General features: G+C 44.3%; 2 protein-coding genes and 1 pseudogene across 3 annotated transcripts in view; 2 read left to right on the top strand and 1 right to left on the bottom strand.

Annotated features, from left to right (window-relative positions):
* The first annotated feature begins 791 nt into the window (after nucleotides 1-791).
* cunh16orf89 (chromosome unknown C16orf89 homolog) lies at nucleotides 792-8,418 on the top strand. Its single transcript, XM_055152536.1, has 8 exons — nucleotides 792-1,061; nucleotides 2,537-2,689; nucleotides 3,773-3,923; nucleotides 5,387-5,504; nucleotides 6,556-6,718; nucleotides 7,229-7,333; nucleotides 7,428-7,517; nucleotides 7,884-8,418. Exons 1-8 carry the CDS (start codon nucleotides 893-895, stop codon nucleotides 7,985-7,987), a joined length of 1,053 nt encoding a protein of 350 aa, XP_055008511.1. The 5' UTR covers nucleotides 792-892; the 3' UTR covers nucleotides 7,988-8,418.
* Nucleotides 2,960-3,073, top strand: LOC129408805 (5S ribosomal RNA; annotated as a pseudogene).
* Nucleotides 8,419-8,459: 41 nt separating the features above from the next.
* ift70 (intraflagellar transport 70) overlaps nucleotides 8,460-22,730 on the bottom strand; it is a 36,404-nt gene continuing 22,133 nt past the window's right edge. For both annotated transcript variants that reach the window (XM_055152535.1, XM_055152534.1), the window contains 10 exons: nucleotides 21,936-22,001; nucleotides 21,809-21,862; nucleotides 21,529-21,594; nucleotides 21,285-21,361; nucleotides 19,762-19,969; nucleotides 18,817-18,888; nucleotides 18,564-18,667; nucleotides 17,680-17,758; nucleotides 10,511-10,640; nucleotides 8,460-9,197 (listed from right to left, as the gene is read on the bottom strand). In XM_055152535.1, coding sequence (XP_055008510.1) covers nucleotides 9,061-9,197; nucleotides 10,511-10,640; nucleotides 17,680-17,758; nucleotides 18,564-18,667; nucleotides 18,817-18,888; nucleotides 19,762-19,969; nucleotides 21,285-21,361; nucleotides 21,529-21,594; nucleotides 21,809-21,862; nucleotides 21,936-22,001 — 993 coding nt within the window. In that variant the 3' untranslated portion in view covers nucleotides 8,460-9,060. The remainder of the gene's footprint in view (nucleotides 9,198-10,510; nucleotides 10,641-17,679; nucleotides 17,759-18,563; nucleotides 18,668-18,816; nucleotides 18,889-19,761; nucleotides 19,970-21,284; nucleotides 21,362-21,528; nucleotides 21,595-21,808; nucleotides 21,863-21,935; nucleotides 22,002-22,730) is intronic.

Below are 22,730 nucleotides of genomic sequence, written 5' to 3'. Positions count from 1 at the left end.
CCAGAGGTGTTTTATTTTTACACTTTTTTAAATTCATTTAAGATGAAATTATGAACAAAACTGGTTCAAACTGGTCTTTTCCCACAGGAGTTTGAAATGGTGAGTGGGAGGAGCCAAATTAACACTAAGGGAAGTTGAATTAATCATAGCAACCATATTAACTCTGGCAAATAACCCCAACTCCAACCCACATTTAACTTTCAAATAGTTAAATACAAGACTTTTGTGTTAAAACAACTCAACAATATTCATTATATTATATTACTATTGTGGATATATTATGTTTATTTTGTTCTGTTATTCTGTTATTCTTTTATTTTTATATTTTTTTCCCTTGTGTGTCAATGAAGTTTGTCCAAGTTTAAGTCTAAATACTAGAAACATCTGTACGGCCACAGTATTAGAACAAATCAAGTTTTGAAAAGATGAAATCAAGTGTGTGTTAAACGTCTTTGAATGGATGATTATAAAGTGTGTTCTGTTGTAGTGTGTAAGACACAGGAGAGCAGGAGGAGTGTGTTTTCTTGGGCCTATGCACATTCCTCTACAAACATGTTTACATCTGGAGGCCACGCCCCTGCACCACCACGTGCCCCCCTCCCTCGCGCTCCTCACTGCGGCGCTCTGCAGATCTGCACACGCGCACGCACACACACACACACACACACACACACACACACACACACACACACACACACACACACACACACACACACACACACACACACACACACACACACACACACACACACACACACACACACACACACACACAGACCGTCCCGGAGCCCAGAGGAGCGCTGTCCCGGAGCAGAGGTGTCCGCTGTCCCGGAGCAGAGGTGTCCGCTGTCCCGGAGCAGAGGTGTCCGCTGTCCCGGAGCAGAGCGGCAGGATGCGGGCCTCGTGGCTGCGTCTGGCCGCTGTCCTCGCGCTGTTTACGGTGTCGCGCTCGGAGGTGATCGATGACGTCCTGAACAGCCTGGCGCGTGGAGCGGACTTCTTGGAGCGGCAGCACGACCACATCAACCTGGACGGGGTGGTGGGGTACCTCATGCTGCAGGGTGAGTACCTGCTCCACCGGACCGGACCGTGTGTTGGGTCGATACCCGCACGTCTCCGGGCTCGAGCTCTGTCTGTAAACTTGTGAAATGCGGCCTAATGTTTCACTTATGTAAAGATTAGGGCGCCGTCAGTTTGACGTGTTATGGGACTCTGCAGCACGTGTTCATCCTGATGTTTTAAACTCATATATCACTTCAAATGTGATCCTGTCAGCTTTACTCTGTGTTACAATGTCGTTACCTTCTCAAAAACATACCCTTTACACTACATTTCCAAAGCTCCAAACGCTCTGTTCCACCTTGTGATGTCATGAAGTGCTAGTTTTCACGTGAACAGCTCCTTTTACCTTTAGTTCAGGAGAGACTTACAATTCCATGATCTACATTTCAAGTGAAGGTGTGTGGAGTTTAAAAACACAGTGGAGTGTGTCTGAGTGTTTTCTGTTTGAGAGAAGAACTCAGTCTAAATGTGCAGAGTTTGTGTGTGAAACAAACAGACATTATGGTGCATTTATCTTCCTTTTATTTAAGATGAATTAACTCAGCTAAGTGTGCTTTGTTTAGCATCTGGATCTGACTAGAAGAACAAATAAAACTGTTTAAAGGCTCATTACAACTGTTCAATCATGTGATAATAAAAGTCACTGTTAAAGGTGCACTGTGTAACTTTTCTGATGGAGGGTCTGCCACCTGCTTGTTTCTATGGCGATATCATTGCTCTGCTTGAAATGTTCCACAGTGGGACATTAAACAGCTCGACCTTATTCAATTACAGGTGGTTTTATAACTCAAAAATACCTAGAAAAACAGACATTGTGACTGTGAGCGGGGTCGCCTCTCCACAGATCTGACCTGTAACTTGGTCTGGTTTGGTCTCCATGAAGATAGAAAGGTTTAATGTCATACTGTGAAACATTCCAGACAAAGCAATAACATCTCCATGGAGAAAAGCATTTGACGAACCCTCCACCAGAAAAGTGACACAATGCAGCTTTAAACCACGACCTAAAAAGTCATTCTGAAACAAAACACTTTCAGAAAACAGGGGACATGTCCAGTTTGTTGCGTAAAACTGTTTGCCTTCCTCCAAACAAGGAACAAGATCACTCTTTGTTCAGAAATAATTTTGTTAAATACACAAAAATACTCTTGGAAATATCGATACAGCAGCTCATGATATCAGTCCTGTATCGTCCAATTAAATTATACGATATATCGATATTTAGATTTAGAGTAAATCTCAGAAAAGTCACTCAGATCTGGAAACATTTTATTTGGTTCCACAGCTGCACAAACAAACCCAGAGCCCAGAGCGTCAGGAGCCAGACTCTCTTATATAACAACATCTGAGCTGGGAAAGTATCCCACTTACTTACTGTGTACACTTTTCACTCTTTCTCTTCTTCCATTTACCTTTTTTGCCTCCCTCTCTCCCTCTCTCCCCCTCTCCTCTCCTCCTCTCGTCTGTCCCGTAGCTGAGCTGAAGCAGGCCGTGCAGTCGTGGCCTCACTCAGACCCTGTGAGCTGGGCCCAGAGGAGCAGAGCCGTGGTTCTGATCCGGAGACTGGAGCAGAGTTTGGAGCGAGCCGTGAACGCCGTGAAACAGAATGACCCCAACTACTACAGAGGCAAGACTACAACTCCCAGCATGCACCTGCTGCCCATCACACACAGGAGCTTTTTTCATTTATTATATATCTAAAAAAAAAAACAACAACAACAAAAAACATCACAGATTTCTTTAGAATCAGTGAGTGAAGCTCTAAACTCTGTTCATCTGAGGGGAGAGAAGTGTGATTTTGTTCAAAATGATGGTGACAAATGAACTTCTTCATTTCACATGCATCACTTTAATAAACAAATCTGATTGGATGAGCAGGTTTGGTTCTGGCATAAGACCATGTGACCATACCAGCTTGTCAAAGCCTGATCCCAGATCTCAGAAGCTCAGCAGGCTGGGCCTGGGTAGTACTTGGATGGGAGACCGCTAGGAATTCCAGGTGTCACAGTGGGGCACCAGTGCCAAAAAACTGTCATTGTGTCCTTAGGCAAGACACTTCACCCACATTGCCTAGTATGAAAGTGGTGTGTGTGTGAGTGATGGTGGTGGTCGGAGGGGCCGATGGAGCAGATTGGCAGCCTTGCTTCTGTCAGTCTGCTCCAGGGCAGCTGTGGCTACAGTAGTAGTTTACCACCACTGAGTGTGGAGTGACTGAATAATGAACTGTAAAGCGCTATATAAATGCAATCAATCAAAATCAAATCAAGACGTGACGGAGAGTTTGGAGGCACCAGTCTGGATTTGCCAAATAAATGCAAATAATTGTATAAATCAAAGCCCTGTACCCAATTTTTTTGCAGATATGAGCTCTTGATGTCAAAATAAGTCTGCTGTGTACTGCCTGAATTGAATTATAAAGTGTTTTATTGTCCAAGAAACAGGAAGAGCCCGTTAGCATGCCTGTTGTTGTTAGTAAAACTCCACTCTGGTCTCTGGAAAGTTGTAAAAAGTGCTTATAAACTCATTGCAAAAGTTAAATGAGGACAAACTTGCTAAAGCTTTAAATGAACAAGTTTTATTTTTCACCATTTTAAAACAGTAAGAATCAGGTGCAGCACATTTAATATTAGCCTGGAAAAGTGTACTATGTCCTCTTTCAGCTTGTTGTTCACAGTAGTCCCCCCCCTCCCTCTCTCTCTCTCTGGAGCAGAGTTTGAGCCTCTGCTTACCTGGTCCTTCTGGCTGGTCCCTGTGTCCTGGAGCTCCACTGACCCCAGCCTCGTCTACTCGTCCACGCTGAGCTCCGAGTGCTACGACGAGCAGCTGAGCGACAAGTGCCTAACCCTGCTGCTCGGGACATGGTGAGTGGACTGTTTATGCTCATGTCTTTGTTGTTTATGGTTAATATCTCTCTTTAATTATTGGACCTATCCACAAAGTTCATCATCTTCTCTGTCAGTATAAATAAACAAACATTTTATTATTTTTTCACAACAGCTTCAGCCCCAACACTGTGATTGTGTTCAGTTGAAAGGAACATTAATATGGACAGTGTCTAGAGCCAGTCACAAACAAATAATGTAAAATCCAACCTTAAAGCAGCACTGTGTAGATTCCTGGTGAAGGCACACGAGCCGCACGTTTCCATGGAGACAGAATAAATCCGTTTTATGCGAGTCTGTGGAATATTTGAGGCGGGTTAGAACATCCAGGCTGTAGACCCCAGAGGTTGTGACTTAGACTCGAGTCAGGCTTGAATCACTATTTTTAGGACTCGAGACTTGACTTGATAAAACAGACTAAGACTTGGACTTGAAGCTCAGTGACTTGGGACTTGACTTGGACTTTAAGTGTGTGACTTGATAAGACTTGATTCTTCTCTGGAAAAATATGTTTTTCGAAAATATTTGAAAAATTTTGTCTTTACAGTTGATAAATGCAGAGCTGAAGTTTACTGGAACAAACTGGAACATGTCCCTCTGACTTCGGTTTGGTACTTTGGATGAAACTGAAGTACTGTGATACTCAAATGTCCTACAGTAATACACAGTACAATAGAGTAACACAAAGGGAACTACATACAGAACATAATGTGTCCATTTCAGTGCAGACGACATGAGAAAATAACTGCATTTTAAATCAGATCAGAATGATTCACACTCAGATCTTGTCAAGACTTTTAAAAGGAAAAAAACATATAAATACTCACATATAAATATACCATGATGTTTTAAGTACAATTTAGTTTAAAAATCATATTAACTGCAAAAATCTAAACTATATTTGATACTTTGGTTTAAAGACTTGAACTGACTTGAAGTTCAAAGCAGATGACTTGGACTTGACTTGGACTTGAGGTCAAAGACTTGAGACTTACTTCAGACTTGCAAAACAACGACTTGGTCCCACCTCTGGTAAACCCTAAAGGTCCTAAAAGTCAGGTCTGCGGAGAGGCAAGCCTATTTTTTTCAGTGTTCTTAATGCAATAAAAACATCTGTAATGAAACACAGCAACCATGCTTCTGTAATTAAATAATGCCATGAGTTTTTTAAGAGTTTGTCAGTTCATTTGTGCGGACAGAGAAGACTTTGAACTTGGTGCCAGTTTGCAGCGTCCTAAGTGAGGACAGTTGTTTTTTCTCTCTATGATTTGATTTAAACAGAACGTCGGCTGGAGTGGACACAATAATTACAGAAATCTGAACCATAAACCAGGTCAACAAATCTATAATCTGATAGTTACACAGAACCTCCACCTGACAGTTCTGATCTGTTCTCCATTAATCCAAGATGCTTTTTACAGAATTCCACCTGTTGTCCACAGGAAGCAGAATGGGACCCCGTGTATCGTGACCAAACAGTGCCGAGACATGATGACGCGCTTCGGCTGCCCTTTTTACTCGCTCTCCCACCAGCTGCTCTACTTCATGATCGGACACATGGTCAGTACCCACTGCCTGGTTTCCTCAGTTACAAGCACAGACTGTGCAAACAAGTGGACTGAGTGAGCGGGACGTCTCCCAGAGTGTTTGGCTCCAGCTCACAGTGCTCACGGTTACAGGAGCCAGTTTGAAGTCATGCTCTATATCATTATGGTAATAGGCTTTTTTAAATGGACAAAATAGTGAGAAAAACTCAACAGGATCATGTGTCGCAGGTTAATACGAACATTTTAAGACCAAAATGCCGAGGCTGACAGCAGCAGGTTCACAGAGGGGTTTAGTTTCTTGGTTGTGGAACATGGTGACACTTTAATCTCTTATGTTTTTATGATCCAGCAGCATTTTTCTGTTCTAGGGCAGTAGAGCTGCTAGAACATTTGTCCACTGATCCCAGGGCTAGTGGTTCAGATCCCATTCTCAACATAAAACATGATTGGCTGAGTGTTCAAATCCACTGGTCCACAGGTGCTGCCGTTGTGTCCTTGGACAAGACACTTAAACCACCTTAAACACCGTGTGTGTGTGAGTGGGTGTGTGATGTAAATTTAAACAGACTAAAGTGCCTTGTATAAAAATGAGTCCATTTACCAAAGAACACACAGAGCCAAACACCAGATTGAGTGTGAACGGGGCAGACCTGGTGTTCTGGAACAGGTGCATGTGTGAACAGGGTCCCTGCTGAGTGTTCTGGGACAGGTGCATGTGTGAACAGGGTCCCTGCTGAGTGTTGCTGTGGAACAGTGGGACAGGTGCATGTGTGAACAGGGTCCCTGCTGAGTGTTCGGGGACAGGTGCATGTGTGAACAGGGTCCCTGCTGAGTGTTCGGGGACAGGTGCATGTGTGAACAGGGTCCCTGCTGAGTGTTCTGGGACAGGTGCATGTGTGAACAGGGTCCCTGCTGAGTGTTCGGGGACAGGTGCATGTGTGAACAGGGTCCCTGCTGAGTGTTCGGGGACAGGTGCATGTGTGAACAGGGTCCCTGCTGAGTGTTCTGGTCCCGTCGTTTTCCTGGGCCCTGTGTGTGACTGTGTGTTTTGTCTCCTCCCTCAGAAAGGCTGCAGTGACCTCCTGAAAGGCGACACTCGTCCTTCTCGTCTGAACATGACGGAGCAGAGCTACCAGAGGATCTTCTGCTCCAACATGATGAAGACCAACCAGGACCTGCTCACAGACGGACTGGGGGCCCTCAACGCAGACATCTTCCTCGAGAACAGTGCGCTTCATATTCTCTCATGTGCTTGTTTGTGTTTGGGGCGAGGAGTCACAGGGTTCCTCACAACATGAAGCAGCTGGAGGGTTTCATATTCTAGAGTGTGATGACGTCAGACTCTCCGATGGAGCAAGACAGAGTTTTCTCTACTGATCACGCTGTACTTTACCATGAAATCTCCAAAAGATGAATGCACATATGTGTTCAACATCTGTGCATTCATTAATCATTTCTGTTAGTGACTAGAGCCAAGAACTTGCTGTATTATAACACAAATCTACAACTGAGCCACATTCATCTGAGCTGCCCCCATCTGTGTTAAATATTATTGGCCTATAGAATGTTGTGATGTCGTCTGAAACCCAGCAGCACACACGAGGTCTCACATACAGGAAGATTTAACATTTTTAAACTCCAAAAACACCTGAGATATGAGATATTGATTTTCTTCTTGTTTCAGTCCTGGTTCTGTTCTGTTCTTTGTTTCAGTCCTGGTTGTGTTCTTTGTTTCAGTCCTGGTTTGTGGATTGGCCGGTTTCTCAGATTTCTACAAAGTTGATTGGCTGCAGCACATCCTTCGCCTTCAGGATGTAGAAATGGGCTGCTTCGGTCGAGACAGTACGACACTCACAACTGTTATTATTATTATGAACCCTGATTTAAACTTGACTTACATTTTAGCATGTTGTTTTTGTTGATTTGTTATTTTCAGGGAACGTGGTGTCTGAGCGCATCGGGGAGGAGCTTCTGGAGCAGCTTCAGCCTCATCACAGAGTCAAGAGGAGAGAGAAAGTTCTGCTCGGTGAGAAACATGCTTTAAAACACCTGAACGCAGTCTCCTCTGTAGTCCTCCAGACCCCGCCCCTCCTCCCTCACTCTCCCCTTTAAACCAGGTCTAAACCAGGACAATACCAGGACTAAACCAGGACTAAACCAGGTCTAAACCATGACTAAACCAGGACTAAACCAGGTCTAAACCAGGACTAAACCAGGACTAAACCAGGTAAACAGGACTAAACCAGGTCTAAACCAGGACTAAAACCAGGACTAAACCAGGACTAAGCAAGGTCTAAAACTAAACCAGGACTAAACCAGGTCTAAACCAGGTCTAAACCAGGTCTAAACCAGGTCTAAACAGAACTCTAACCTCCTTGTGTGTCCTGTGCAGACGGCTGTTCGAGTCACATGACCGGGGTGGCTGTGGGGGCTCTGGGAGGATACCTGAACTATTACCTCACCGAGCAAGACATCACCAAGAGACCGCTGTCCTGAACCAGGCCCGGGACTGGGACTAAAACGGGACTAAAACAGGTCCAAATCAGGACTAATGAAGACTAAACCAGACTAAAGCAAGCCTGAAAATGGGATTAACCAGGACTACACCAGGTCCAAACCAGGACTAAACCAGGTCTAAATGTAAATCTGTAATATTGCAGACTAAACCAGCCCTGAAACCAGGATTAAAACAGGGCTAAACTAGGATTTAACTTGGAGTAAACAAGGCCATAAACTAGGACTAAACCAACTCTGCACCGGAACTAAACCAGGTCCAAACCAGGATTAAACCAGGTCTAAACCCAAACTACAGAAGAATCAATTGGGCGCGTCACCAGGATTAAACCAGGTCTAAAGCGAGGACTAGAGCTATAAGGTTATAGCCCAGGACTAGTTTAAGGAGCCTTGAATTCAGAATGTTTTTATTTGAGTAGTTTTGCCCTCTGCTCCTCTGAGTCAAATATCACAATAAATTCAAAACACTTTTATTTTACATGAAAATTTTATCACAAAAATTATGCAAATGTCATAAAGGTGGATTTGTGGATCCTTATATGAACATACACAGCTGCCTTTTTCTGAAACCGCACTCCTCCTTTAGAAATATATTCATAAAAATCGTCCAAGCTCTACAAATTCAAACTTGTACAGGAGAATTCTATAAGTTTGATACACTGCCCTCAGAAAAGATGTAGGTTTATATGACAATTTTCCTTTAGTCCACCAAAGAAAGGATTTGTCTTTCCGAGTTCCACCTGATCTAAACCAGGTCTAGAACTGGACTAAACCAGATCTGCTCTAGGGCTGAACCAGGTCTAAAAGTGGGCCACATGTTTTCCACTGTAGTTCTAAAATATTCTGAAATATGGTTTTAATTTTGTATTTCCATAGAATTGTATAGGTAACTGGCCACCTCCAGAAGTGACGTACTGTACCTTTAAAAGTCCCATTTTCTTCTTTGCTGATATGATATTAGTTTGATTTAGTTGAGGGCAAAGTATCAATCTCCGGGTCTTTTGAGCATCTTCATTCATGTTTCAGTCGGTTTTCCGCTTCAGTCATTGGTCCATTCACTTGTTCCACCCGGTGACATCGTAAAAAAGCGCCTTTAAAACTCGCGCCTCGTACGTGACGGTGTTTTTACCGATGTGAACGTGCGTCTCGTCCAGCGGGGCCTCGATGATCGCCGGCACCTCTTTACCGTAAACTACAAAAAAAAAAAAACATGAACTGAAATCAGGCACAGACTCCATCCTCAAAACACATTCTGATACAGTGATCATAAAAAATACTTTATTTAGACAATAGCAGCAGCACAAAACCACGTTACAAGTCAGATCTGTGAACAGGTGAGTTCAGAATCCGTATTATTCAAGGTATTTTTGAGCAATAATAATGAAATAAATGCTAGACACTATTCACCTGGAGTTACATAGTGCGCCTTTAGATGTCCCCCAGCTGTGTCTAGGCTGTGTACACTGTTGCTATGGAAACACACAGGCTGTAGTTTTGGTGAGAGTAGTGAGAGGTAGTACTCGAGTTGATTATTAGAGTAAATGTTGTAATATAGGTCATGCTCATAAAAGTATTATTCAGTAATTGTGAAACAGACGCTTGTTTTTAGAATCCACGTATTAGAGATGTCATTATAAATGTATTTAAGGTGAAGGGGATGGTGAGACGGTTGTATTGTTGACAGTTCACTGGTGGAATGTATTTATTTAATGCACTGATCTCATTAATAAAACAGATTTGAAATAAAACTGAGTTTTGTGCTATTCACCTCTAAATATGAACCAGGACTGAACCAGGACTAAACCAGGACTAAACCAGAACTGAACTGAGACTAGACCAGGACTAGACCAGGTCTAAACCAGGACTGAACCAGGAATAAACCGAGACTAAATCTGGACTGAACCAGGACTGACCAAGACTAGACCAGAACTAAACCAAGACTGAACCAGGACTAACGCAGGACTGAACCAAGACTAAACCAGGACTGAACCAGGATCGAACCAGGACTGAATCAGAACTGAACCAGGACTGAACCAAGACTAAACCAGGACTAAACCAGGACTGACCCAGGACTAAACCAAGACTAAACAAGAACAGAACCAGGACTGAACCAGAACTAAACCAAGATTGAACCAGGACTAAACCAGGACTGAACCAGGACTAAACCAGGACTAAATTCACCCATGGCTAAACCAACTTGACCAGGACTGAATGAGGTCTAAACCATGACAAGACCAAAACTAAACAAGGGCTAAACCAGAACTGAACCCAGACTAAACCAAGACAAGACCAGCACTAGATCAGGACTGAATTAGGACTAAACCAGGGCTTAAAAAAGCACTGAACCAAGACTGAACCAGGTCTAAACTAGGTCTAAACCAGGTCTAAACCAGAACTGAATCAAGACAAGAAAAGGCCTAAACTAGAACTGAATTAAAACTAAACCAGGATTAAACAAGAACTAAACCAGGACTAAACCAGGTCTAAAGCAGATGTTAGTCTTACCTTCACAGTGCTGGAGGAACTGCACACACTCCTGGACCACGGCGTCTCGGAGCATGACCATGTGTTTGGACATGTTCTCCAGCAGAGACAGGAAACAGCGCTTCGCATAGAACCACGTGTCTGTGCCCAGCTACACAACACACACACACAACACACACACACACACACTGTCAGATGGACACAACAGGACAGTTTAGACGCTACAACTTCCTAACCTCACACTTTAAGAAGAAGAAACAGGTGTGTATAACTCTACGGGAGATTCACTGTTTCTCCTTCTCATTATTTGTTTGGGATGTTTTTGGCTCCAGAAACTTGTCATGTTAATCTTATGTAGGGTGATCAGATTTTCAAAATAAAAAAAACGGGACATCTCTGGTTTGTGGTGGTTGATAATAATAAAACTGTGAAATGAGTGTGTAATTAAGGAAAACTGTTCTGCACTTTGCATTAATGTGAGTCAGTAAATCTGTGGATCATTCATTCATTTGTTTTTCAATATAAAACAAAAAATAAAACAAAAAAAACCAACTATTTCCTTCATTATTTCTCTCCAAAACCAAAATGAAAAAACGGATAACGATGTGTTTTTTCAGTTTTTGATTTTGTGTTTCAATGAAGAATGGAAAAAACAGACAACAGCCATTTCCCGTTTTCCGTAAAACGACTGAATCAGGACTAAACCAGAACTAAACCAGGACTGAACCAGGACTAAACCAGGACTAAACCAGGATAAACCAGAACTAAACCAGGACTGACTAAACCAGGACTCAGGACTAAACCAGGACTGAACCAGAACTAACCAGGACTGAACCAGGACTGAACCAGAACTGAACCAGGACTGAACCAGACTGAACCTAAACCAGGACTGAACAGGACTGAACCAGGACTGAAAAACCAGGACTGAACCAGGACTAAACCAGGAACCAGGACTGAACTACCAGGACTAAACAGGTTTAAACCAACCAGGACTGAACCAGGACTGAACCAGGAACAGAACTAAACCAGGACTGAACCAGGAGGATTAAACCAGGACTGAACCAGAACTAAACCAGAACTGAACTAGGATTAAACCGACTGAACAGGATTAAACCAGGACTGAACAGAACTAAACCTGAACCAGGACTGAACCAGGACTGAACCACTGGACTGAACCAGAACTAATAAACCAGGACTGAAAACCAGGACTGACTAACCAGGACTGAACCAGGACTGAACCAGACTAACCAACTGAACTAGGATGAACCAGGAAACCAAACCAGGACTGAACCGACTAAACCAGGACTGAACCAGACTGATTAAACCAGGACTGAACAGGATTACCAACTGAACCAGGACTGAACCAGGACTGAACCAGGACTGAACCAGAACTGAACCAGGGACTAAACCAGGACTGAACCAGACTGAACCAGAACTAAACCAGGACTAAACCAGAAACCAGGACTGAACCAGGACTGAACCAGGACTAAACCAGGACTGAACAGGACTGAACCAGACTAAACCAGGACTAAACCAGGACAGGACTGAACCAGGACTAAACCAACTGAACAGGATGAACCAGAACTAAACCACTGAACCAGGACTAAACCAGGACTGACTAAACCAGGACTGAACAGGACTGAACCAGGACTAAACCAGGACTGAACCAGACTAAACCAGGACTAAACCAGGACTAAACCAGGACTGAACCAGGACTGAACCAGAACTAAACCAGGACTGAACCAGGACTGAACCAGACTAAACTAGGACTAAACCAGGACTGAACTAGGACTGAACCAGGACTAAACCAGACTAAACCAGGACTGAACCAGAACTAAACCAGGACTGAACCAGGACTAAACCAGGACTAAACCAGGACTGAACCAGGATTAAACCAGGACTGAACCAGGACTGAACCAGGACTGAACCAGAACTGAACCAGGACTGAACCAGACTGAACTAGGATTAAAACCAGGACTGAACCAGAACTGAAACCAGAACTAAACCAGGACTAAACCAGGTCTAAACCAGGACTGAACCAGGACTGAACCAGGACTAAACCAGGACTGAACTAGGACTGAACCAGACTAAACCAGGACTGAACCAGGACTAAACCAGGACTGAACCAGGACTAAACCAGGACTGAACCAGGACTGAACCAACCAGGACTAAACCAGGACTAAACCAGGACTGAACCAGGAACCAGGACTAAACCAGGACTGAACTAGGATTGAACCAGAACTAAACCAGGACTGAACCAGGACTAAACCAGGACTGAACCAGGACTAAACCAGGACTAAACCAGGACTGAACCAGGACTGAACCAGGATTAAACCAGGACTGAACCAGGATTAAACCAGGACTGAACCAGGACTGAACCAGGATTAAACCAGGACTGAACCAGGACTGAACCAGGATTAAACCAGGACTGAAACAGGATTAAACCAGGACTGAACAGGACTGAACCAGGACTGAACCAGGACTAAAACCAGGGGTGAGTGTCGGGACAGGCCCGGAGGTGCGCCGGCGTAGACTGTCAGTTGATCAGGACTGAGACCAGGACCAGACTGGGACCAGACCGGGACTAAACTGGGAGTGAGACCAGGACTGAGACCAGGACCAGACCGGCACTGAGACTGCAACTGAGACCGGGACCAGACCAGAACTGAGACCAGGACTGAGACCAGACCAGGATCAGACTGGGACCAGACCGGGACTGAGACTGGGCCCAGACCAGAACTGAGACCTGGACCAGTCCTGGTCTAGTCCTAGAATCATTATCCGTTTTTTTCATTTTGGTTTTGGAGACAAATAATGAAGAAAATAGTTGTTTTTTAAAAATTTTCTTATTGTTGGTTTTATTTTGAAAAACGAATGAACGAATGATACACGGATTTCAGTATAGTCACTTTTTTGTTGTGTTTTTGTCATTTTTAAGCAGCTTTTCTGTATTTTCCCTAAACAAATGTCAGTTTATGTCTCTCTTTACTGTTGTCAGGGATCAGATTGGTCAAAAATAGAGACACCTGGGACATTTCTTGTATAAAACTGAGACAAATCACTGGTTTTGGACATATCTGCTGGGACAGAGGACACAGCACTCAACACTGGGACTGTCCCGGGTAAACAGGGACATTTGGTCAACCTATGAGAGTGACTAAGTGAAAAACTGTTGGTTAATGCGAGCTCGCTTGTGACTTTAATTTTATGTGAGAGACTTGATTTTTCCCAGCACAAATCAGCTCACCTGTTCCAGCTAAATCAAACTGTGTTAAAACAAAACTCAGATTAAAGTCTGACTTGTTTAACAGAGCTTCAGACAGAGCAGCAGGACTAACCCAGGACTAACCCAGGACTAACCCAGGACTAACCCAGGACTAACCCAGGACTAACCAGGACTAACCCAGGACTAACCAGGACTAACCAGGACCAGGACCCAGGACTAAACCCAGGACTAACCCAGGACTAACCCCCAGGACTAACCCAGGACTGACTACTAACCAGGACTAACCCAGGACTAACCCAGGACTAAACCAGGACTAAACCAGGACTAACCCAGGACTAACCCAGGGACCCAGGACTAACCCAGGACTAACCCAGGACTAAACCAGGACTAACCCAGGACTAACCCCAGGACTAACCCAGGACTAACCCAGGACTAACCCAGGACTAACCCAGGACTAACCAGGACTGACCAGGACTGACCAGGACCCAGGACTACCCAGGACTAAACAGACTAACCCAGGACTAACCCAGGACTGACCCAGGACTGACCCAGGACTAACCAAGGACTAAACCAGGACTAACCGAGGACTGACCAAGGACTAACCCAGGACTTAACCCAGGACTAACCCAGGACTAACCAGGACTGAACCCAGGACTGACCCAGGACTAACCCAGGACTGACCCAGGACTGACCAGGACTAACCAGGACTAAACCAGGACTAACCGAGGACTGACCAGGACTAACCGAGGACTGACCCAGGACTAACCGAGGACTGACCCAGGACTAACCAAGGACTAAACCAGGACTAACCGAGGACTGACCAGGACTAACCCAGGACTGACCCAGGACTAACCCAGACTGACCCAGGACTAACCAAGGACTAAACCAGGACTAGGACTGACCCAGGACTAACCCAGGACTGACCCAGGACTAACCCAGGACTAACCCGGACTGACCCAGACTGACCCAGGACTGACCCAGGACTAAACCAGGACCCAGGACTAAAACCAGGACTAACCGAGGACTGACCCAGGACTGACCCAGGACTAACCCAGGACTGACCCAGGACTGACCCAGGACTAACCAAGGACTAAACCAGGACTAACCAGGACTGACCAGGACTAACCCAGGACTGACCAGGACTAACCAGGACTAACCCAGGACTAACCCAGGACTGACCCAGGAACCAGGACTAAACCAGGACTAACCGAGGACTGACCCAGGACTGACCAGGACTGACCAGGACTGACCAGACTGACCAGGACTAACCGAGGACTAACCAAGGACTGACCAGGACTAACCCAGACTGACCAAGGACTGACCGAGGACTGACCCAGGACTAAACCAGGACTAACTGGGACTGACCCAAGGACTGACCCAGGACTAACCCCAGGACTAACCCAGGACTAAACCCAGGACTGACCCAGGACTGACCCAGACTGACCCAGGACTAACCCAGGACCCCGGACTAACCCAGGACTAACCCAGGACTGACCCAGGACTGAATGAGGTCTAAATGATGACAAGACGAAAAACTAAACCAGGACTAACCCAGGACTGAACCAGGACTGAACCAGGACTGAACTGAACCAGGACTGAACCAGGACTAACCAGGACTAACCCAGGACTAACCCAGGACTAACTTGGGACTGAACCAGGACTGAACCAAGACTGAACTCAACCAAGGCTAAACCAGAACTAGACCAGGAATTGACCAGGACTGAATGAGGTCTAAACCATCACAAAACCAGAACTGAACCAGGACTGAACCAGGACTAAGCCAGGACTGAACCAGGACTAACTCAGGACTACCTCAGGACTAATCCCATGACTGAACTCAACCAGGGCTAAACTAGGAGTAGACCGGAACTCGACCAGGACTAAACGAGGTCTAAATGACGACAAGATGAAAACTAGACCAGGACTAAACCAGAACTGAACCCAGGACTAACCAAGGACTAAACCAGAGCAGTGCGTACAGTTAACTTCACACCTCCAGAGAACATTGATGGCGTCGGCTGCAGAGTCTGAGCTACACTAAAAATACAGTCACGTTGTTTAACCGGAGTAGAGTTTGTCTCCGTTTCCTCGTCTGTGCGGTGTGATTCTCGGTGAAAGTCTTTGTGTGTTTATTGATATTGTGGTCTGTTTTTGCAGCTGGAGCCCAGAGAGAGGCCAGACACCTGCAACCACTGTTTAGGTTCACTGCTCTGAAAATACACAGCACATTTATTTCCACAGGACCAATGGAAATCAATAGAATCCCCGAGCTTCATTAGTGTAACAGACGACTGCACGAGGCTCAACCGAGCATCTGTCTCACACTATTGACTTGTCTGTGTATCAACACTTTATCTATAACACGTTTATTATGGCTGGGGGGTGAATCAATGTTATCACCATACTAACGGTTCAATACTCATGAATACTCGATACTCAATACTGATTCTGATACTAGAATCATAATAAAAACACTTAGAGAGTAGAATGTGATTTTCAACATTAAATGGTTAGTACTTTCCTTTACATTCCCATGAGGTATTACATGTGTGTAATCCCTCTGTTTTCCAGGGAGGTTCCACAGTGGTCCAGGGTCTAAACCAGGTCTAAACCAGGTCTAAACCAGGTCTAAACCAGGTCTAAACCAGGTCCATGTGTGTATACTAGTCTATGTGCTCTTATATTTGTTCTGATACAGCTCAAGATCGTTCTAAAACTATTCAGGAAAGGTTCATTTGTGTCCTGTCACTGGCACTTTTTAGTATTTTTAGTAAATCAGGACTAACCCAGGACTGAACCAGGACTGACCCAGGACTGACCCAGGACTGACCCAGGACTGACCCAGGACTGAACCAGGACTGAAACCAGGACTGAACCAGGACTAACCAGAACTGAAAACGACCAGGACTACCCAACTGAACCAGGACTGAACCAGGACTGAACCAGGACTGAACCAGGACTGAACCAGGACTGAACTAGGACTGAACCAGGATTAAACCAGGTCTAAACCAGGTCTAAACCAGGACTGAACCAGGACTGAAACTAGGATTAAACCAGGACTGAACTAGGACTGAACCAGAACTAAACCAGGACTGAACCAGGACTGAACTAGGACCAACCCAGGACTAAACCAGGACTAAAGCAGGACTAAAGCAGGGCTAAACCATAACTGAATTCGAACTCAACCAGGGTTAAAAAAAAAAAACTGAACTCAGCCTGAACCAGGACTAAACCAGGTCTAACCCATTGTTACGGGCCCGGCCCTTTGATATTTGTTTAGTGTGCTCCCGTTCTTCTCTATTTGCTTTTGTGTGTGATGCGCTCGGCCCGTGAGCCCTGGACCTGGATGCGCGGGAGCACCAGACGCTGGACGGAGGCTGGCGTCGCAGCGTGTTGAGGATTGGCCGGTCACCCTCCTGCCCCCACCGGATGCCACCTGTGGGAGCAGGGGTTTGAAAAGGACAGTCTTCCGCCTGCTTGGGGCGGCTGGATCCCTGCAGCCAGCTCACCTTTTTGTTTGATTTTTTTGGTTGTCTCATTTTGTCTTTTGTTATATGGCCAGCTGTTGCCTCCGTTCGTTGAGATACCTTTGGTTCACAGTACAACTTTAGTTAGATTTTGTTATATTTTTCTTAGTTAGGGCTCCTAGGTTTAGTAGATTATTTTGTTTAAATCCTATTTATTTTTTCCTCAAATGCCTGTTTTTTTGTTCTTTTCCTACACTGTAAATAATAAATGCACAATTTTTAGTTAAACCTTAAACATCCTGGTTTTATTGTTACTTCCCTTTCTCCCCTAGCAAAAGGGACGTAACACCCATGCAGGTCTAAAGCAGAACTAAACCAGATCTTCTCGATACCTGCTCAAATGACTATCTAGTTTCAATAGTAGTTTTTGTGTCGATTAGTACTTGATTTTCAGTCCTTTAGTCAGCCCTAGTCTGAAGTGTGTATGGGTGACTGACCTTCTTGTTGTAGGGCTCCAGACTCTTAATGACTCGGGAGATGCCAAAGTCGTAGTTTCCTTTTGCACAGTACAGCGTCCTGGAAAAAAATCTCAAAGTTAGTCTATGCGTTAATTTTATGATGACTATTTATGTTTTGATTTGTTTGTATTGTGATTTTAATTTCTTTGGGTATGAATTGGGCTGTACACTTGCCTTGCCTACATCGCATCAAGATAGTTTTTGTTTCATTTATATGAGCAACACTGTATGTAGTTCTGTCCTTTTACAAATGTTGAAACACTGATGAACTGTTTTCCATAATGTCACTGTTATTAAAGTTTGAGCCCCTATACTTGGATTTCAGATAGATTCTATAGGCCAGGAATATTTAATAAAGTTGGGGGCAGCTCAAATGAATATGTTGTTCAAATGCAGGTTTCTGTTGGAATACAGTGAGTTCTTGGGTTTGGTCATTAATAAAAATGATCAGGTTCCTTTAAGATATTTCATGGTACAATGTGATCGATAGGAAAGTCTGTCTCTTGCCCCCATCGGGGAGTATAACATCATCGCATCGTCAAATCTGAAAACCACACATATGTAGGACCCGGAGACTAGATTATAAAACAATAACTAAGTATCGAGCGGTGGGCGGGGATAGGGGGTAGGTGAAATCTCCTGAGCACTCAAGCCTCAAATGAAGCTTTACTGAGGATTACTCAAACATGCATGAGTCATTCAAAACACAACTCAGTAAGTTAAAAATGAGGGAACACTCTTATGACATGGTTAAGAGCTCATAGAAGTACATTTGACACATGTTGTCCCTTTGAGGCCTCATTTTGTGTTCGTTCTGATCGTGTTAGCAGAAGTGTCTCTTTCTAGTGTCTCTTCAGTCTCACCCGATCACCAGGTTGACGATGCACAGGTGGAACACTTTCTTATCTGGGTCGTCATATGAAATCTGCTCCTCCTCTTTCTCGATCTTCCTCATCAGCTCCTCCGCCTCAAACAGAGACATTTAAAGTTAGCTACAAATGTAATCAAGAAGCATATGCACAAACCTAAACCCCGGGGCGGGTCAGTGTTTCCTAAACAACAATAGAACAATGTGAAAAGTCAAACGTTGATAAACAGAAGAGGAGCTGGAGGTACCTCTTCGTTCTGGCTGGTCATGATGTAGGACACACACAGGTTTGCCAGCACCACAGCGCTCACGTTCAGGATCTGACACAAAAACACATGGATCAGTGAATACACTAGGACATATGTGACTACGTTACACACTGTTTTTATCATTGTTGGGAGAGAAACACTGATTAGGAAACATGGGTCTGTGGAGCAGCATGCAACTCTGTGAAGATCAAGAGAAAGGACATTTTATTTGATACATTTTAGGAGGAAAAAATCAGAGGAATCCTACTCAATGTGATTAAATCATTTGATGAAATCTTCTCTTTTTAAAATGTGTAGCAAGCAAACAAGCTCCACCAGGCCAGGTCCTGAGGTGCACCTAAACTGCACTATTTATTCAACTTATAGATGCAAAATTCAATTCAGTGATTCAACAGTAGTAGTAATGCCATTACTACTAGATCAGTTAAATAGGAATATAATAATAACATGCTGATGAAATGGCTCAGAGCAGAAATTTCTGTTTGTCACCACAAGGTGTCGCCAGAGATGTGGATTGTTTCTGTTAAATGTAAAACCATGCATCTGATTGAGAATAGAATCAGTTCAAACCAAAAGCACCCCAAACACACACACACACACACACTCAGAGCACTGCAGGAGGATCCAGGCAGCATCGGCACACAGTTTTACCGAGGGTTTGCATTTACACGGACACTCCTGAATGTTGCACTGCTCCATCTGAAACAACAGCCCCAGGTCAACACACTACACACGTTATCAAGAAGTCTATGGACAACACAAACACAACGAGACACACAGAAGCCTGACAACCAAGGATGCACTCAAGGGGCACAACCTGAACCAGTCTCAGGTACTCAAACTGTCATAGTGCTTCTTAATGATGGGCTCTTCCTCCTCTGTACCCTATATTCTCTCTCACTCCTCTTGTACTCTGATACTCACGCTGTCATAGTGTTTCTTGACGATGGGCTCGTAGAAGCCTATGGCCTCCTTGTATTTGTTCTGCATAAACAGCACGTGAGCCACGTTCAGTTTCCACGTGTCGTCTTCATTGCAGACCTCCACAGACTTATGGAAGATCTTCTCCACCATCTGGAAGTTCTCTCGGTTCCAGTAGATTTTAGCCTGAGCCATGAGCACCACGATGTACCTGCAGGACACAGAGACAAACCAAATCAACCAAGGATGTTAATATTCAGTGCAGGTACTCCACTTCAATATCAGTGTTGTTACTGTATTTTTTATTGCTTTGTGTAGGACCTTTTTATATCTTTAATGCATTTTGGAAAAAGCTTTGGTTCAGTGGTGACTGTTGTAAAGTACTATGCAAAGACTTATTATTCAATATCTATCAAGTTAGTAGTCAAAGTCGTAATAGTGATAGTAGTAGTAGTAGTAGTAGTAGTAGTAGTAGTAGGAGTTGTACAGTAATAGTTAGGGATATAACAATAACCGAAATATCACAATATTGTATCGTCAAAGTTCACACAATAATATCGTAGACCATCACAATATATCGAATTACAAGTCTCTTTGCTTAAATGAAGAGTTATGGTGCAGCAATAGCTAAAAAATGACAGAGGGAACTACATAGACCATGATCCTTTGCTCCATTTCAGTGTAAATTACATAACGAAATAACTGTTCTAAAACAATCCGTGTATCATTCATTCATTTGTTTTTCAATATAAAACCAAAAATAAGAAAATGAAAAAATATCTGTTTTCTTCATTATTTGTTCTCCAAAACCAAAATGAAAAAACAGATAACGACTCGTTTTTTCAGTTTTCGATTTTGTGTTTAAATGAAAAATGGAAAAATCGGATAACGGTTTCCCGTTTACATGACTTCCATGACTGCGATGCCGAACTTTTGCTCTGCATATGGACTGAACCAGGACTGATCCAGGTCCAGGACCAGACCGGGACCAGACCGAGACCAGAACTGAGACCGAGACCAGAGCGGGACCAGACTGGGACCAGAGCGGACTATGAGCTTTGACTCCGAGCCTCAGCTTCCAGCTCCGGCCCTGCTGTGGGCTCTAAGCCTCCGGTCTAGTCCTGGTCCTGGTCTGGTCCTGGTCTGGTCCTGGTCTGGTCCTGGTCTGGTCTCGGTCTCAGTCCCGCTCTGGTCCCGGTCTGGTCCGTGTCTCAGTCCCGCTCTGGTCCCGGACCTGGATCAGTCCTGGTTCAGTCCATATGCAGCGCAAAAGTCCGACATCGCAGTCACAGAAGTCACGTAAACGGGAAAAAGCCATTATCCGTTTTTTCCATTTTTCATTTAAACACAAAATCGAAAACTGAAAAAACGAGTCGTTATCCGGTTTTTCTTAGTTCTTTGGATTACATCTTGTCAAGGCTGTATCGTGAGACTTGCATTTTGTTACACCCCTAGTAATAGTAGTAGAAGTAGTAGCAGTAGTACAGTAGTTGTAACAGTAGTAATAGTAGAAAGTTAGTTCTCACTTCTCCAGCATCTGGTCGTACTCTTGCAGCGCCCTCTTCTGGCCTTCATCGTCTCGAGCCAAACGAGCCTCCTGGAGCTTTAAACCACAAAACCAAGTCAGACTCAAGGAGCTCCAACTAAAGCCCTGTTGTATTTCTCTATTCCTATTCCATTACACCACGATTACAGTGATGTTTCAAACTCTAGGATCAGTAAAACATTTCAAAGACATTTCAAACGGAGAGAGCTACAGATGAAACTCACCTGTTTGGCCACTTTACGAAGCTGCTCCGTCAGTTTTCCGTTCATTTCATCAAACTTCCTGAAAGCCTGAACGCCACACACAAAACAAACACCATTATGGAAGAAAGTGCTCTATGTTGAGGGACACAGACATTTGTGAGGAAACAAATCCATTAACTACTGTGCAACTATTAGGGCTGTTAAAATGATAGAAAATAAAGTATAGTAAATCAGATACTAATCAATACTAAACCTAGTACAACTCGCCACTTTAAAAAGTTGTGTGTATGTGTTTATGTACCTCTTCTGGTGCTGTCTGGCAGGTCAGGAGTGCATCCAAAAACTCATACATGTACTGCGGGAACACAAAGATTCAGCAACAAAACATACATCTGTGAAGCAAAATGACATTCTTATATTTTACTCACTGGAGAGAGAAATTTGTAGGTGAGATGAGCGTTTTCTGCCAGGACGTCTGCAGCCAGGTCAAAATACTGAAGGACAGAGAGGAGAGAGAAACGGAAAACAGACAGACAGAGAGAGAGAGAGAAAACAGACAGAGAGAGAGAGAAAAGAGACAGAGAGAGAGAGAGAGAAAACAGACAGAGAGAGAGAGGAGAGAGAAAACAGACAGAGAGAAGAGAAGGAGAGAGAGATGGAAAGAGAGAGATGGAGAGAGAGAGAGAGAGAGAGAGAAAAACAGACAGAGAGAGAGAGAGAGAGAGAGAAAACAGACAGAGAGAGAGAGGAGAGAGAAAACAGACAGAGAGAGAGAGAGGAGAGAGAGAGAAGAGAGAGAGATGGAGAGGAGAGAGAGAAAAAGAGACAGAGAGAGAAGAGAGAGAGAAGAACAGACAGAGAGAGAGAGAGGAGAGAGAGATGGAGAGAGAGAGATGGAGAGGAGAAAGAGAGAGAGAGAAGACAGAGAGAGAGAGAGAGAGAGGAGAGAACAGAGTGAGAGAGAGAGAGAGAGAGAGAGAGAGAGAGGGGGAGAGAGAGAGATGGAGAGAGAGAGGAGAGAGAGGGCGAGAGGAGAGAGACAGAGATGGAGAAAGACAGAGAGGGAGAGAAGAGAGAGAGAGAGAGAGAGATGAGAGAGAGGAGAGAGAGAGACAGAGGGAGTGTGTGTGAGAGAGGGAGAGAACAGAGAGAGAGAACAGAGAGAGAGAAGAGAGAGGAGAAAGACAGAGAGGGAGAGAGAGAGGGAGAATGGACAGAGGGAA

This window comes from Boleophthalmus pectinirostris, unplaced genomic scaffold, assembly GCF_026225935.1.
Source record: "Boleophthalmus pectinirostris isolate CB_2022bp ecotype Guang Dong unplaced genomic scaffold, ASM2622593v1 HiC_scaffold_17, whole genome shotgun sequence".
NCBI lineage: Eukaryota > Metazoa > Chordata > Actinopteri > Gobiiformes > Gobiidae > Boleophthalmus > Boleophthalmus pectinirostris.
This window is presented reverse-complemented; position numbering and strand designations above follow the sequence as displayed.